General features: G+C 38.6%; 2 protein-coding genes across 6 annotated transcripts in view; one reads left to right on the top strand and one right to left on the bottom strand.

The window, feature by feature from the left end:
• marveld3 (MARVEL domain containing 3) overlaps positions 1-5,836 on the top strand; it is an 8,655-nt gene extending 2,819 nt beyond the window's left edge. The window contains exons 1-4 of one of the 5 annotated variants that reach the window (XM_016245983.1): positions 339-501; positions 813-988; positions 1,101-1,195; positions 3,851-4,836. In XM_016245983.1, the coding sequence (XP_016101469.1) occupies positions 816-988; positions 1,101-1,195; positions 3,851-4,458 (876 nt within the window). In that variant the 5' untranslated portion in view covers positions 339-501; positions 813-815 and the 3' untranslated portion in view covers positions 4,459-4,836. Of the gene's footprint in view, positions 1-338; positions 502-812; positions 989-1,100; positions 1,196-1,430; positions 1,445-1,755; positions 1,932-2,043; positions 2,139-3,850 lie in introns of those variants that run through there. The other 4 variants (XM_016245985.1, XM_016245984.1, XM_016245982.1 and 1 more) reach the window with 4 other exon arrangements.
• A 6,234-nt stretch (positions 5,837-12,070) lies between these two features.
• The window catches only part of LOC107561505 (PH domain leucine-rich repeat-containing protein phosphatase 2-like), a 47,552-nt gene continuing 40,980 nt past the window's right edge, over positions 12,071-18,642 (bottom strand). The window contains exons 15-17 of the mRNA XM_016245958.1: positions 17,308-17,502; positions 15,372-15,603; positions 12,071-14,706 (exon numbers count right to left, since the gene is read on the bottom strand). Coding sequence (XP_016101444.1) covers positions 13,444-14,706; positions 15,372-15,603; positions 17,308-17,502 — 1,690 coding nt within the window. The 3' untranslated portion in view covers positions 12,071-13,443. The remainder of the gene's footprint in view (positions 14,707-15,371; positions 15,604-17,307; positions 17,503-18,642) is intronic.

Below are 18,642 nucleotides of genomic sequence, written 5' to 3'. Positions count from 1 at the left end.
GAACATTTTTTTTTTTTTTTTTTGCCTGTTATTATTATTATTGTTGTTGCTGCTGCTGAAAATATGAACATGCAAAACAGTACAAAATACAAAATATCAAAAGTAGTGACACTTGAAAAGACAATAACAAAAGTAAAACAGTAAAAATACAATTTAAAAAAAGTAAATAAAAACCAAAAAATGCAATGAAGGGGCATTATTTGACATACGATTCCTTATACGAAGACTTTAAATGCGGAGCAAATTCTAACAGTCTTCATAGCTTTCTTATTAGTAGATACCGAAATCACATTTAAATAATTCTCCATGTGTCTTTAAAAGAGCACAAAGACAGGTTTACAAATCTCGCGCTGAAGCTGTGTGTAATGGTGCGGCGTCGTGACGCTTCTGAGGCGGAGTCAGAGTCAGACAGGTTTCTCAGGTGTGTACTTTCACAACAACACAAGAACCCTGAGCGAAACCCAGACAAATCACTGCTTGCTTCGTCCATTTCAGTAAAAGGTAGGCTCTGTGTTAATTAATTGCTTCATTACAGAGTTACTTGTAAATATTCGTTACCTTGTACGGTTTATTTTGGTGATTAGGTTCAGGAAATGAGTCCATCTTGCCACAGAATAAAAAGTTTACTTCACAGAAATAGTTTACTTCTATAAAAGTAATATGATTAAATGGAGAATCTTTCTTGATGGGAGACTGTTCCAACCCACATCAGTTAACTAACAACAACTTGTCATGTTGGTTTCACTATTATTCAGATGAAGGTGCGTCAAATTTGAAACCCATGAAATTTGTGAAATCTCCTTATTTCTCAGGCAATGCCAGAATCAAGCCGGCATCATCACACAAGGGACAAAGACTACTCTAGTCGAGACAGGAGAGCCCCTGATGGAGACGACAGATCACGGAGCCACCGAGAGAAACAAAGATATGCTGACACACAAAGGGACCCCCGTGTGTACGAGGCCACCCGTTATCATAGTCGGGGAGTGTAAGGAGTGATTTTGATGTCTCTTTCCCACCTACAAAATAATTATGTCCTCAGCAGAAGTATGCATGCATGCTGTGACTTTCTGCCCTGCTTGTTGTAATATTCTCTACAGGCCCAGTTACACCGAGACATCATCCTCATACTATGATGACAGTCAACCCTACCATCATGCACTTTACAACCTAAGATACATCACAACTAGCAGAGGTAAACTCACTTTGAGGTTTTGTTTGTGCTGGAGAAGCTACTTTGAAACAGTCTCTTGCTAACCTAGAGAGCTTAGAAATTAACAGTCTATCTTTTAATTTTGGGGAAAGAAAGTCACCAACCATGGTAGCAAACTAGGTGGAGATATAAGACAAAAAAGAGTTTTCAATAAAAGTTGAATACAGCTACACTAGAATGTAGGGCTGCACGATAAATCGAAATGGAATCGAGATCGCATTTCAGTAAAAGGTAGGCTCTGTGTTAATTAATTGCTTCATTACAGAGTTACTTGTAAATATTCGTTACCTTGTACGGTTTATTTTGGTGATTAGGTTCAGGAAATGAGTCCATCTTGCCACAGAATAAAAAGTTTACTTCACAGAAATAGTTTACTTCTATAAAAGTAATATGATTAAATGGAGAATCTTTCTTGATGGGAGACTGTTCCAACCCACATCAGTTAACTAACAACAACTTGTCATGTTGGTTTCACTATTATTCAGATGAAGGTGCGTCAAATTTGAAACCCATGAAATTTGTGAAATCTCCTTATTTCTCAGGCAATGCCAGAATCAAGCCGGCATCATCACACAAGGGACAAAGACTACTCTAGTCGAGACAGGAGAGCCCCTGATGGAGACGACAGATCACGGAGCCACCGAGAGAAACAAAGATATGCTGACACACAAAGGGACCCCCGTGTGTACGAGGCCACCCGTTATCATAGTCGGGGAGTGTAAGGAGTGATTTTGATGTCTCTTTCCCACCTACAAAATAATTATGTCCTCAGCAGAAGTATGCATGCATGCTGTGACTTTCTGCCCTGCTTGTTGTAATATTCTCTACAGGCCCAGTTACACCGAGACATCATCCTCATACTATGATGACAGTCAACCCTACCATCATGCACTTTACAACCTAAGATACATCACAACTAGCAGAGGTAAACTCACTTTGAGGTTTTGTTTGTGCTGGAGAAGCTACTTTGAAACAGTCTCTTGCTAACCTAGAGAGCTTAGAAATTAACAGTCTATCTTTTAATTTTGGGGAAAGAAAGTCACCAACCATGGTAGCAAACTAGGTGGAGATATAAGACAAAAAAGAGTTTTCAATAAAAGTTGAATACAGCTACACTAGAATGTAGGGCTGCACGATAAATCGAAATGGAATCGAGATCGCGATTCGACAGAAGCTGCGATTGTCATGCGTATCTTTCAGTGAAGCACGGTTCTGTGATCAGCAGTAAATCTCTCGCGCTGAAACTCCAATTACGCCTTGCAGAACAAACCCAGAAAATGCCTATCGCTGCAGCTGAATAAACAGAAGATTCAACTGCTTTCATTGATTCAACGTGACTAATAAACACACGACTACGGCAATATACGGTTTATCTGAGTTCTTATTATAATTTTCATTAAAATAAAGTATATTTATAATGCAATGCCTTTATCACTGCTTAAGTACTACGAAATATGTCGCATGCCTTATTCTGTGTAAGAAGCCACATCATCTCACAGAAGGATTTATTTCAAACACTCGACTCACGTTATGAAGTGAGTTTGGAGTAAAAATATGTTATTAAATGTGGTATTTTCACATGCTTTCAGATGGAGCAGCATTAACTTCACAGAGCCGTAGTTCACTGAGAAGCTATGCAAACAGCTGTCATTATCGCAAACGATTTCAGAATCGCGCAATAAAATCGTCTGCGATCATTTATTTTTTTGCGTAACTTGTCGGTGAACTACGGCTATGTGTAGTGAATTCTGCTCCATCTGAAAGCACGTGATGATGATTTCCTGCTGATTACAGAACCGGCTTTACTAACAAAATGCGCATTATAAATGTATTTATAGTCAGTTTTGATAAAAGTATTAATTATTATTAAATAGTTTAATTATTAAACAATCTTTCTGATCCCAACTTTGTGAACAATATTGTTGTAGTAGTAGTATATGTTTATTTAATGCCATGTCAGCATCTTTAAGCCCCATTCACACGGGGCGTCAGCGTCAACGCTTCTCGTTTACTTTGAATGGAGTGACGTCAAGCGTTGGCAAAATTAATTGTGGGTCCGTCGCGTTGGGTCCGTTGCTCGTGGCAGAAGTTGAAAACTTTTCAACTTTAAGCACCAAACGCAGGCGTCAGCCAATCAGATCGCCTTATGCAAATACCCTGGTGCAGACGCTAGCCAATCGCGTTCATGCAACACCAGAAAACTAATGTGATTGGCTGTTTTCACTATGACAGTCGCGTCAGCACCAAGCTTCAGAAACGCCCTCCGTCAAGCGTCGACGCCGACTCCCCGTGTGAATGTACCGTAGGCTATTTTTATATAAAAAAATACAAGTATAACAAATACAATAAAAACCAGCAAACACAAGTTATATTACACAAGATTTTTTACATTAACGTATGATAAAAATTCTAAAACTTTTTCTGGCAAAATCATACTAAACTCGCTTCATAAAAGAGTTTTCTGCATACATTAAAAGCGGGACAGTCCAATAAAATATGTTTGACAGAAAGGGGAATCTTGCGAAACATGCATTGAGTAGGGCCTTCAACCTTTAAGTCAGTCTTGTATGATCTATGCTGAACAATATTTTACATTTCTGAAATCTATTTTAATGTGCACATGTTCTTGTCCTATAGGCATCTGTCAGGCCATGGAATTCTTCTTAGGCTTGTTGCTTGTCATCTGTGCTGGAGTGAACCACAGTAACTCGGGTCGGTATCGGGATATCGCCAGTTTAGGCGGTTTGTACCAGTACTATTACGGAGGAGCCAACGCATTCACCGGAGCAGAGGCGCAGAAGGTCCAGCAGCTCGACGACCAGTTCTACCAGCTCAAACTGCCCCCTTACGTCTACAGCATGGCGTGTGGTGGGGCGCTGATGCTTTACGCTTGTGCCACGCTGGCCCTCGGAGTGCTTCGCGTACCCTACCGTTTCCCTCCTCTGCTGCTGGCTGAAGCCCTGCTGGATGTGCTCATAGGTCTCGGTTTTATTCCTGCCGTCGCTTTCTACTTCATAAAGCTGCAGGAGATCTACAACAACCCCATCTGTAAAGAGAGGGAAGCCATGTACAGCAGCAAAGGTCACAGAGGATTCGAGTGCAATCTCAACGGGGCAGACATAGCTGGAGGCTTGTTTGGTGTTCTGGGGATTATTATATTCCCCATAAGCGCCGTGTTGGCCATCAGAGGCTTCATACGAGTGCGGAAGATGAAGGAGAGGCCGACAGAAGACAACAACCTGTGAAGGTTACGCCATTTCATGAAGAGATTGAAATGTGGAAAGCACAGAAGGTCCTACAGCAGTGTAAATGCTTTGGTTAGTATTTTTACAGTATCAGAAGGATATGTATTTTTTTTATATATACAAGTTTGCTTTCTTCCTAAGAGTTTTTGATGAAATGTTTTTTTCAGATATTCTTCACAAACATTAGATTTGATTCATTAATTAAAACGAAACACACAATATATTGAGAATGAGTTGAATTACACAAAATGAATTACTTTATTAGGGTTTCTGCGGTTTTTAAAGTCTTTATTCATCCATCCACAAGTTATAAATTCATAGTCATGACACTAAATGTTGCAAAAAAAAATAGTTTTCCAATAGAAACATTTAAACATCGTTTACTTGAGATGCAAATGTAAAAGTCTTAAAATATTGTACAAATTGAAGTGTTTATGCTTGAAACAAGAAATGTCAATGAGGTATGAAAACTGGGTTTCCCTTTAAATGTAATGTAATGTTTTTCTGAGCCAGATATTTGTTTTAACCATAAACTCAATTTCACAGAAAACGTCATTTAGTTTCTCAAGTAAATGTTTCATGATTGAAGAATCTTTAGACGTTTGCACTGAAAAACAACAAAAATGAACACCACTCTTTTGCAGTGTGATCAGAAGGTGCAGTAAAAGTAATTTCCAAATTCTAGTTTGTCAAATTAATTAAAAAGTTGGGAGATCGGTTGGAAGTTGTACTTTTAAGTATTGCTAATACAACTCATTGTGTTTCTCTCAAGACATTTACATTCAGGGAACATCCGCGCCATTAGTTGCCTTCAATTGATTTTCTACATTTTCTGTTTGGTCTGAAATTGACCATCTTGAAAACCTGCAGAAAGCAGGTTGTATGTATTACATAATATACATACTCATTTCATTATGTTTGGTGCCGATGAGCCTAGTTCACATTTAGTACTTTAACATATTAAGCAAGATTATTTCCTTCTCTTTATATGTGCGTCTGTTACGCAACTATATATATTAAAGTATTCTGAGACATGCATATGTTATGCGCAAATACAGTACATTCCATAAAGGACTTCTGAGACACGTGTTTCACAGTAAAAAAATTTATTGCTACTTGGCTGAAAAGTTAATTAAAAATACAGCTTTCTGCTCAAAACTAAGCATAGCAGCATCTGAAATGAAACGATGAGCCAGCACCCACAGTCCTAGCTGACAGACAGCAAAAGTGCTCGCATTTAGTCCTTTTACTAAATCAGTAAAACAACTCAAATGATCTCCTAAACTAAAAACAATTCAATAATTTAACACAATGAAAATATTCAGCAGTATACTGCATGCTAAATTAGAAACTTAAAAATATAATATACATTAGGCTTCAGATATTAAAACAATTTCGTATAAACAGAAAAGTTCATTTTATACAAATAATCACATGATAATATAATCTTTATATATATATATATTTATATTCATTTATATAGGGCATGCTTCTCACATTAAATACATGATAGTTAGTATCTTCAAAGAGAGTACCTTGATGGGTGACAGTTTACCTTAGAACCCTTAAATCCTAGATTCTGCACTGGAGGACCTATAAATCTGCATGAATCTATGAAGTACAAAAATAAACCTCAGCTTCTTGGCATTGAGAGGAAATATTAAAGCATCTCTTAAAAACTAAATGTACATAAATGATGACGAGATCAAGCTTTGGTCACATGTCAACAACAGGAACTTCGTCTCGATCCACGTCTGTCCGGAACGAACCGTGATTATGTGCAAAAATGTCAATGAATACGCCAGATAAAGATGCGTTTTTGCATTCAAAAGCAGGTTTCATTCATGAGCTAACAGCCACTCTCACACGGCGCAGATTTACAAAGACTTAAGTGCTTTCCTTGCTCAGTCAGATAAAAACAAAAAAAAAAAGAAGGATGAAGCATGTTTCTATGGAAGCCCGTTTCCGCCACTGAATAAAAAATAAAAGAGGTAATTGCGACTTTCTCACAATTCAGACTTTTTTTTCTCATAATTGAGAGATATAAACTCGCAATTCTGAGAAATAAAGTCAGAACTGCGAGATATAGACTCACAATTCAGATTTTTTTCTCTCGCAATTGCGAGTTATAAAGTCAGAATTGTGAGATATAATATATATAATAGTCTCGCAATTCTGAGAACATATCAGTCTTTTTTCCCTCCTCAAAATTGGACTAACTCGCAATTCTGAGAAGAAAAGTCAGAATTGTGAGATAAAAAGTCGCAATTACCTTTTTATTTTTTTGAAAAAGTCAGAATTGCGAATATAAATTCGCAATTGCAAGAAAAAAGTCAGAATTGCGAGTTTTTATCTCGCAATTCTGAGAAGAAAAGTCAGAATTGTGAGATAAAAAGTTGCAATTACCTTTTTATTTTTTTTGATTCAGTGGCAGAAATGGGCTACCATACGTTTCTGATAACCTCCCTGGGTGGTGGAGTCAGAACTTGGCAAAGCAGAAATATACCGAGTCGTTAAAGGTGATGAGTGTCATTTCTTACTAAATGGAAGTGCAGAAATGATCAGTTTTCAGTCAAGTTTAGATAAAAAAAAAAAAAAAAGGATGAAGCATGTTTCTATGGAAGCCCGTTTCCGCCACTGAATAAAAAATAAAAGAGGTAATTGCGACTTTCTCACAATTCAGACTTTTTTTTCTCATAATTGAGAGATATAAACTCGCAATTCTGAGAAATAAAGTCAGAACTGCGAGATATAGACTCACAATTCAGATTTTTTTCTCTCGCAATTGCGAGTTATAAAGTCAGAATTGTGAGATATAATATATATAATAGTCTCGCAATTCTGAGAACATATCAGTCTTTTTTCCCTCCTCAAAATTGGACTAACTCGCAATTGTGCATTTATATCACGTAATTCTGACTTTATAACTCGCAATTGTGAGAAAAAAAGTCAGAATTGCGAATATAAATTCGCAATTGCAAGAAAAAAGTCAGAATTGCGAGTTTTTATCTCGCAATTCTGAGAAGAAAAGTCAGAATTGTGAGATAAAAAGTTGCAATTACCTTTTTATTTTTTTTGATTCAGTGGCAGAAATGGGCTACCATACGTTTCTGATAACCTCCCTGGGTGGTGGAGTCAGAACTTGGCAAAGCAGAAATATACCGAGTCGTTAAAGGTGATGAGTGTCATTTCTTACTAAATGGAAGTGCAGAAATGATCAGTTTTCAGTCAAGTTTATTGAACACTTCCCTTATCTGTCATTGGTCAGACAAACAGTTAGCTCCGCCCCTAAGCTTACACCATTGGTTGACACGGGTTACCATGTTAAAAGCACACACAGATGTTTTGATGAATCCAGAATGTTTACTTTTTTTTTTTTTAGGAATCAGAAATGATCAGTTTTCAGTCAAGTTTATTGAACACTTCCCTTATCTGTCATTGGTCAGACAAACAGTTAGCCCCGCCCCTAAGCTTACACCATTGGTTGACACGGGTTACCATGTTAAACAAAAGCATACACAGATGTTTTGATGAATCCAGAATGTTTAAAAAATTTTTTAGGAATGAACCTATGAATGGCTTGCTAGAAGTTGAGCTTGGAGAGGAGGTGTTAACATAAAAAAAAAAAAGTCACATCACCTTTAACTTCTCAAATTGCTTGTCATTGTGTGAAATCATGTCTTTATCTTCTTAAAGGGAAAATCTAAATCATTGTAAAGCTTTCCTTTAGTTCTGCATAAGTGTTCACACGAGTTGCAAAGCCAGTTATAAAATCAGAGAAAGTTAGAGAATTCAGTAATGTGCACAACATGCAAAAAGGAAGCGTTGCCTAACTTTGACCTGTTTTTAATAACTGGTGTTCAGTAAGAAACACATTTTCTAATGCAATGCTAAAACTATGACACCACTAACACAATAGCAAACAAAATCAACCTAATCACATAAATTTTTTTTTATGTACGGTAATACTTAAAAGCTTTTATATATAATGCATTATAAATGTTGAAGCCAGTTATAAAATCAGAGAAAGTTAGAGAATTCAGTAATGTGCACAACATGCAAAAAGGAAGCGTTGCCTAACTTTTACCTGTTTTTAATAACTGGTGTTCAGTAAGAAACACATTTTCTAGTGCAATGCTAAAACTATGACACCACTAACACAATAGCAAACAAAATCAACCTAATCACATAAAAAAAAATTTTTTATGTACGGTAATACTTAAAAGCTTTTATATATAATGCATTATAAATGTTGTTTTGATGCATTAATTATGCCTTGTAATGCACCTTACAATGCATTGGCTGAGCTTAAGAATAATTATAACCACAGTTATAATAAATTATAATATTTATCTATTCATTGTTGCACATAATGCATTAAAACAAAGGAAAAACAACCTTTCAAAAAATTATAATGCATTATGCATACAGGCGTCAAGTTAACTGTTACCAAAAATACTCATGCTCCATGATAGAATATAGAACCCCCAAAATGCCCTATAAATATTAAAGGTGGGGTAAGCGATTTTTCAAAAACGCTTTAGAAAACTGATTCGGGCCGACTAGCAAAACAAACTTGGAGCCAATCAGCAGTAAGGGGCGTGAAATATGGAAAGAATATATATAATTAAAAAAAAAAATTAAATTTAAATTTTTTTAATATATATATCCTTCTCTCTACCAAATCTATGTTCACTCCACACTGGAGATCAATAAGTGGCGGTAATGCACCTTTAAGTTGGTTTGCCAAAACTGCCAAAAAATATCAGAAGTAGTAGTAAGGGGCGTGTCTACTCATGATGTGGCGGTGTATAATAGCACAGTAGGTGGCGATATGCGAAGAATCTATGCAAAGATTGCAACTCGCCATAAAACCAATAAGACGCTAGACGGACATTAGCCAAGTCGAGCGACAGAAAGATAGAGATGGCGGATAAAAAAACAAAAGAGGAAAACATCTGCCGAACAAAAGAAGGCTTAAGGCAAGAAGTAGGACCCGTGTAAATATCGGATCAGCTTTCCAGCGCTGGAGAGAACTCAAGGAGCGGAGGCCTGCGATCGGACGCCGAGGTTGCTTTGTTTCTTCTCGATAGGTGAAACAAAGCGACCGTTGAAAATCATTTGAAATTTGTGTCAATACGTCATGAACAGAACGCAGCAGCAGTTTTCTGTCGGGGATTTGTCGTGTCGTGCCGCATCCAGTGTAGACCATAGATATGTATATGTATCTATGGTGTAGACCGCATCACTGATTATAATGAGTTCTATAGTATTTTGTCGTGCCGCGCCACTCGCGTCCGGTGTAGACACGGTGTAACATTGGTTTAGCTTTCTTTCACAGAACTAATCGTTGCCTGGGTTGCATACGTATGTGTGGGGCGGAGCTACCAGAATAGGGGCAAGACCCTTTTGGTGTAGGGGTGTGTTTGTTTTGGTGATTTCAAATGTCAACCCTGGCTACCAGAAATCGCTTACCCCACCTTTAAACTATAATTTAAAAAATCGAATATTTAATGTGAGCAGGAATATTTGTATAACTGTGCTTTGTGTTCTTCTTTTAAGTATATAATTAAAGGGATAGTTCACCCAAAATTGTAATTCCTGTTATTTACTTACTCTCATGTGATTCCAAACCTCTATGACACACTTTCTTATGTGGAACATAAAAGATATTTTGAGAAAAGTTGGTAACCAAAACAGTTTGGTTATCAACATTCTTCAAAATATGTTCTTTTTGTGTTCGCAGAAGGCAAGTTTGGAAAAACATAGTTACATAAATAATAATGTTGATTTTGGGGTCAGCTGTTCCTTTAAGAATCACCTCCACTGTGCCATTAACAAATGAATGTAAACTTAATGGCTATTTGAATAATACACCAAGGAAAGCTGCATTTGGCCAACATTTTCAGGAATGCGAGTTTCAGCTCAACATGTTTTGGCCAGGAAAGCACAGAGCACAAATGTTTAAGGGATCTAAAATACAACATTTGTCTACGTGGCAAAGCAACTAGTATAGTTCCCTAGGCTGAAGAAACGATAGACTCTCCACAACAGAGCACTGCACTTGACACCCACAGACATACACAAATTTATGGATTTTCCCCAGTCCTGTTCTTCAATTTTCAGATTAATATTGACCTAATCAGACACTTATGATTGTTGCATATATAATTTTTAAGTATGATGCAGATATGCACCATATTGTAAGTCTATAGAAGGTGCTATCGAAGTGGTAATAAAGTGGCTGTATCAGTGATGTCGGTTCAAAATATTACTTTCCATTTCTGTTTTTCTTTCAATGTTAAAGCACTGTGAGGGATGAAACGCTTATATAGCTAATAACAGACTTGGACTACATTTTGCAAACAAAGCAAGCCATCAAATGCTTGTAATCTGCCTCTTGGCACAGTATGAATCAGCATGTTGTGCCTCAATAACCACATCTCGCCTTTCAACCAAACATAAGAAATTAAATTTTTCAGGGGTAAAAGAGGCCACAGATCAAAGCCTTATGATGATTTTATATGCATTTCAACAATAGCTAAAATGCAATTGTTAAATATGTGTATGTATATAGATTCTCTGAGCTATATACAAAGTGCTTATACAGTGTAAAACCCTTTTACTTCAGAAGATTGTACAACAATACTTGATGCACTTAAGCATACAGCTCTAAATGGTTTAGGGAATCTAGAGATCAATTTCTAGAAAATTGTACTTCACATTTTTGAGTGCAAAAAAGAGAATTGGACTAGAAACACTAAAGACTGTGGAAAACCTGCTTTAAGGCCATGATAGAAAGAAGAAGAAAAAATGAGTAATGCAGGGCTGCTGCGTCCATGCCACTGGCTTCAGCTCTCAGTAGCACCCGAGGGACGAACGAAATACTCAAAATAACCTACCTTCCCTTCAAGTAGCACTACTACGTATCTTTTGGCACAAGAGCTACAGTTTCAGGTCTGTCTGCAATTATAATGAACACAAACATCTCTCTAATGCTTGAAGTTAATGGCAGTAAAAGTTAAACTCAAAACCTTCCTGGATGTTAAATACGGGGATCCAGATTAGTTACAAGGCAGCTTTTTCTCCTACATACAGCAAACACAAGTCTCTATGCAAGTTTGGCACAACGAACATTGCCATCTGACCATGAAGAATATCATTAAAAAAAGAAAAGAAAGAGGAAAACACTCAATGTCCACTTATAAAGGTTATAATTCACAAAATGATTTTCTTAAATCTTGAGGTGACATGGCTTAAACGTAAAATATCTGAGCATGCAACAGACTTAAGCTCAATTTCAAGTTGATGATCTACAAATTCAAGTACTGATTTTTTTTAAACATGCCAATGCGAACTGTTGCTTCCTTTCTAAAGACTATGAATGAATTGAATCTAATGAATTATGAGAGTGCACCTAATAATATAATTTAATACAACCGATGCCCTACAATTGGCAAAAGAAAAAAGGAGCTTTTAATAAAATCATTAAATTGAGTATCTAACAATTGGCTTTGCACTTGATTGTCCCTAATTTTAATTCTCTAATTCTTTATTAATTTTTATTTATTATTATTTTAAAAAAAAGTTTGAAATGTAATAATGAGTTGTGCAAAAAGAACTTAATTCCAGGGAAAACCCTGAAAAAACAACATTGTTGTTTCCAATAAACACCACTAGATGTCTCCTCAAACAGTGAGCACAGTGTTTTACTGCTCAGAATTCCCTGATCCTGTGATTGTGGCAATGACAAACTCAAATGACCCAATATAGTCTCTTTCCTCAGGTCTCCTGATTCAAATAAAAAACAAACTCTGACCAGCCTGTTTCCTTATACGTACCATGCATGGCTAAAATAGAGCACACATACCCACACACATACATATCATATGCCCAGTACCTCTCATACAAAAAAAACTAAATGTCAGCTGATAATTTTTTCCTTGATTATGAGATAATGAGAAAATATCCCAACCTCACTCAGATCAACAGCAAAACTGCACTACTACAAAGACCCAATGACGTATTCACGGCCCAAGGCTGTATAGCATGGGCTCTGTCATGTAGTCATGGCACACTCGAAACTTCAAGTACTCTAAACAACCCGAGAGGTTGTGAGGTCTTTTTGCTCCCCAAATGACCTTAAAGGTGTGGCGATGCTTCCACTGAGCATTGGATGTAGTTTATGTCTCCATCTCACTCTGCCTCCATCACTAGACCGATTCCCTCTCCAGGGTTTGAATGTTACGTTGGGTTCATTGTACTCTTCTATTGTGCAGAGGGTCCCAGAGACCCCCATGGCTTTGTCTGGGAGATCCCGTATGCATACAAGAGAGGAGATCAGGAACGGCGGAGAAAGTTCTGGTCTTTTTCAACAACAACATCTTTGCACAACAACCACCACTCCTTTCCATGAAATGGAACGGGATGTTTCCAGCAGGTCAGATTGGGAAGAGATCCGTCTGAAATATTCCTCACAGACTTCAAAAGGTCAGATTACCGACTAGTTGCCACTATGGGAAGGTAGGAGAACAACACTGCACTTACACCAGAACAGTAAAGGCTCTCTGAACCTCAACCATCTCCAAGAGGCACTTTTCACATCTTTTGGTCTCAGTTTAGCTTGATAGTATCTTTCCTCCAGAAGGCAAATGTGATCATCAAAGCCTACGTAAGCCTGTGACCTTTGATATAAAGGGCGAATGTCGAAATGAACTCGCGCATGGTGATGTATGAGGTACTCCAGCTCCATGCTGTGGTTTTTGGTCAGGAATAGCCCATGTATTTCCACAATCTTCAAGATTTCATCGGTCCTGACATTTCCACCCATTCGTTCTTGACTCGGATCAGCCCAAGAACACACATGCATGGAACTACACGTGATGATGGCGCTAAATAAGAACTGGATTATCTCGAGTGTGCTAGCCTCTTTGATGTGGCACTATGATGCGGAGATGCTCCAATGGTGCGGTCCTCTTGCACCAACTATAGAGCGGTGTCGTAGACGTCCTGTTGCAGGACGGTGTTGGGGTGGAGACAGGGGACGGTGGGCTGAGGATGGTCCCAGTTGGGGTCTCTCGCTGAGGGCAGCGTTAAAGGAGCCGGCGGCGGCCCGGGAACCACTGGGCTCTGGCCTCTCAGCTGCTCCCGCACATCTTGCTCCAGACTGGGCGGAATAATTAACTGGTCTTCTGGGTCTTGCTGGGCTGGTGCGGCGAAATATCCAGACTTCTTTTTTGGGGCCTCTAGTGCTACCTCAATAATATTGTGGCTGTCCTCGAGAGCCACTACGGAGCCATTAGACAGCTTTTTCCCAAAGAGACTAGATGTTGAAGGAGACTTCTTCAGATCTGAGATCTCTCGGCCACATACAGCCAGCAGGCAGCCGTTGGTGGCAGAAACCACCACGCTGTTTTGCCGCCGCATTTTGCTGTTGGGATAATCCGAGCCCCTCGAATCATGCCGGCCGTCCAGGTCCTTGGGACTTTCCGGTGGTCCGGAGCGCAGCTGAAAAGCGCAGCAATGGATGTCCACTTCTACCTCAAGCTTGCTTCCGTTTGAGATGACACCTTCTAAAGGAGCCTCGTCGTCGCTGTCTAGTCCATTGTCCGATTGGTTGCTTGAAAAGGTTGCACTGGAAGGTTGCCGCTGGAATAGAGCCGGGTGCGCCCCTGGCCCCAAGCTCGCCACTGGCCCTATGTTACATAAGGTAGCAGTGGGATGCAAACTACAGCGGCGCTCCGGACGAGCTGTTGGTCCCGAAGAGGGGTGCTCGTCCGAAGCTGTGGACCCAGCCTCGCTGCCAACTTCCGAAGCAGACATCTCGCTGTTGAACTCCGAGGCGATGCCACTACTAGATGACGGCGTGGCTGGGTCACCAGGGAACATGGAGATCAGTAAAGGTGGTCCTCGGGCTTCTGCGTTCGAGAGAGGAGGCTCACATGTACAGCTGTCTTCTCCGATATGCAAAGCTACCACCACTGCTCCCACGTTATCCCGGCACCCATAGCTCTGTGCCAGCGTGCAGAGCTTTTTGGCAGCAGCACGGGGGTCTCTGACAGCCAGCACAGTGCTCACTGCCTCCTGGTAGGAAACCTTCTGGAAGAGTGCTTTGTTTCCTAGGATCAGGAACTCATCCTGGGAACACAGAGGCTCTGTGTGCACACAGGGTTTGGGAAGTACCCAAGGAAACAGGTAGGAACAGCCAAGTAACCGTGAGCAGCATGTCACCCCACTCACCTTGTTATCCTACAGCACAAGAGTCAAATGATTAGAGACACAAATAAGCTGCTACTTCTCATTCATGTCCATATTTACATTAAACAGCATGATGCATCGGCCAGTTAGCTTATAGACAGGGGTGCACATTAGTTTTTCAGCCTGGTTCTCATAAGAGCACCTGGAGATCTGGTTTGGTCCTCACACTGCACATAGTGTGACTTAAAATATTAACTATAACTATTAAAAAAATTTATTAATAATAGTGATGAAAATATTATTTAACTTTATTTAGTTTTTTAAAATCAAAATAAACAAAATAATAACGTGCGATTAATACTATTATATTTTAAAATAAAAAGGCAGTATTAAAAAATCATAATAAAAAACATTTTCAAACTTAAAATCACAGGAAGGAACACAAGGCCAAGAGGTGAGGGATACAATTCCTTCAATGGATTGCAATAAATGCTGTTTAACGTGCCAATTATTCAGCTGACAAAACGAAAAATTAAAAAATCAGTAGTCAAAACTCCATAAAAGAGTTTTGAGAGAGATCTAGGAACTTTATACAGCATGTGCCATTATTAAGACTGCAAGTCTATTGCTCACAGCCTGGTTTTCTTCTACGTACAATGCAATATGGCATCTAACCTGACTAAGGTCTATGGGATGACCTGAGAATGAGTCAATACCTCAGTGATAATAGCTTTTGCCAGTTTGACACGCTCCATCTCCTCAGCGCTTTGTTCTAGGCTGAAAACCTTTGAGAGGGCAAGAGGTTGCCCATCACGACACAGTACAGCCTGGCAGGTGCCTACGTTGGCCACAGTGAGGCTGAAGTAGCGGCCAGGCTCGGAGGACTCATGATGGATGTAACAGAGCAGAGCAGAGGCACCGAGCTTCTGGCCTGCCATGCCAAGTTTCCTGCAAAAATGCACAACGCAATATGAGAAATGCATTTGTTATTCATAGAGTTAAGAATCTAAATTCAAAGCTCTGTCTGAACTATGGGGCATTCAAGTCAGATTCAGAAGTTGAATGGTAAGTTTTAATTGCCAGTGGGTTTTCTTTGAGCACGAGTTTCAGAGTTGTGGGCGTCAGTGACAAAATATGGTGGATGCAATAAAGGTTTTCTTTTTTAATAAAACTAGCTCCTTTAAAGGGATAGTTCACCCAAAAATTTTAATTCTGTCATTAATTACTCACCTTCATGTCGTTCCAAACCCATAAGACCTTCGTTCATCTTTGGAACACAAATTAATATATTTTTTATGAAATCTGAGAGCTCTCTGACCCTCCATAGACAACAAGGATCCTAACACGATCAAGGTCCAGAAACGTAAGGACATCGGTAAAATAAGCCATGTGACATCAGTGGTTCGACCATAATTATTCGAAGCTACGAGAATACTTTTTGTGCGCAAAGAAAACAAAAATAGCTTTGATCTGAACGTAAACATTACGCGTGGTGCTGCTGACACGTAACAGCATACGTTGTGATACTCTCCAAAATGGCGCTATAGGGTGACGCGGAGGAGACGAATTGTTGAATAAAGTTATTCTCGTAGCTTTGTAAAATTACGGTTGAACCCCTGATGTCACATGGATTATTTTAACGATGTCCTCGCTACGTTTCTGTGCCTTGATCGTGTTAGGATCCTTGTTGTCTATGGGAGGGTCAGAGAGCTCTCAGATTCCATCAAAAATATCTTAATTTGTGTTCCAAAGATGAACTAAGCTCTTATGGGTTTGGAACGACATGAGGGCGAGTAATTAATGACAATTTTAATTTTTGGGTGAACTCTCTCTTTAAGTTGCTTGTATGAACTACGATAGTACTGTACAACTACGATAGAATATATAATGACTTTGTTTACAAATTCTTCATGAATTGAAAACAACAAAAAAGCGAAATGCATGATGTGCATTCGTCATCAATCTTGCTGAACTGCCATCTTGCTCCGACCAAACTCATTTAAAGGCACCTGATGTTGTAATTTCGACTTCCCAAATTGTAAATATAATTTTTCCATGAGGACTTGAATGCTCCATAGTTGCAATACACAATTGGTTATTATTTAAAGATATTTTCCTTTGATATTCACACTATAATATACTTAGCATAAAGATTATTTATTGATAAAAATTAAACTTTTACGTAAACATTATTAGGTGCATCACTTAAAAAGTTAACAGTTAGAAATGTCATGAAACTTAATCATTCTCATATATATCATACATTTAAATTTAAATTAAACTACTTTCTGCTGAGCATTACGTAAGTAATGACCAACTGACTATACATGATCCCATTCATTATATAACTACTTACCAAATAAATAAATGGATATGAAATTTAAATTACTTATGTGATAAGAAAGAGAATGCAGAGTGACACTAAAAAGTAGACCAATGTATAAATAGACGGTCATTATACAAATATATCGATCGAATGTCATGACTGAATCAAGTATTCCAGAGAACGTTGTAATAAAAGATGTTATAAATTCATACAGTTAGTTACCAATGATTGTACAAGCAAACTGAAGCATACATGATTTATGGAAAAAAGAAAAAAAGCTTAATCAAATCAACTTGTGTGTGTGTGTGTGTGTGCGCAAAACACACCTATGGGAGGTAAGGAAAGTGTTGCTCATGTATACACTGTCCACACTGGAGTGCTGTATCTCCTCTGCCAATACATCTCCCATGGTGCACTGCAGTAACCTGGAAACTTCCTCATTACGATCGCCATCAAAAATCCCATAAGCAGCCTCCGGACTATCTCCGAAGCGATCCACAGCCAGCACAGACACACACAACCTGAACCCAGGTAAAACAGCAAAGTGTACACTATCACATTACAAATACATTTCATTGAATGGTAATGAATACACCTATATAGGTACATACACACTCTGACAAACACACAAAAGTGGCCCCCCTCGGTGGATGAAGGGTACTGAGAGAGGATGCGATATTTGAGACGGACTGCTTTGAAACTGTGGAGGTAATGCCCTTCGCAGGGGGAGCCAAGCACACGGAGGTCACATTAAACATGTAGAAACAAGACGTTTAAGCCTATGGGATGCTTTCTGCATTCAAACCGGCCCTCCTGCTGCATCTTGCCCTTGGTATGTTTTTATGCCATCCAAGTATTTATTGGTTAGAGAATTAGTTGTCTCCGGGCCAGATCGGCAAAACATCTGGGGCTGAATTCACAAAAATCTTCTTAAGGAGTTAAGAACTTTCTTAGGAAAATTATGGCAAACTTCTTGGAATTTTTCTTAAGTGCAAAAATACTCAAGAAGTTTTCAAATATCTCTTGTTCTTAAGACGACAATATTGTTAATGTTATATGATTAACATCTGTTGCAGAAGACTTTCTGATCATGTCTTTTTTTAAACTGACTGCAGATTACGTAATATGTGACCCTGGACCACAAAACCAGTATTAAGGGTTTGAGGACAATATTTGGCTGAGATACAACTATTTGAATATCTGTAATCTGAGGGTGCAAAAAAATCTAAATATTGAGAAAATCCTCTTTAAAGTTGTCCAAATGAAGTTCTTAGCAATGCATATTACTAATCAAAAATTAAGTTTTAATATATTTATGGTAAGAAGTTTACAAAATATCTTCATGGAACATGATCCTTACTTAATATCCTAATGATTTTTGGCATAAAAGAAAAATGGATAATTTTGACCCATACAATGTATTGTTGGCTATCGCTACAAATATGCTACTTATGACTGGTTTTGTGCTCCAGGGTCACGTATTATATAATATGCGCACACACTACTGAAACTGGCTTGATGGGACTTCAGCACTCTGCCTTCCTCTTTAACTAGTTTTTTATGGAGTTGTTCCTGAATTTCGAATTCAGAAGTCCCGTCATGCATAATCTTGACCGATCATTGTTTACATGATCAATCATTGGTGTCTCGTTTGGGGGGGG

The sequence above is a fragment of the Sinocyclocheilus grahami genome, unplaced genomic scaffold (genome assembly GCF_001515645.1).
Source record: "Sinocyclocheilus grahami isolate Dianchi unplaced genomic scaffold, SAMN03320097.WGS_v1.1 scaffold776.1, whole genome shotgun sequence".
Classification (NCBI taxonomy): Eukaryota; Metazoa; Chordata; class Actinopteri; order Cypriniformes; family Cyprinidae; genus Sinocyclocheilus; species Sinocyclocheilus grahami.
This window is presented reverse-complemented; position numbering and strand designations above follow the sequence as displayed.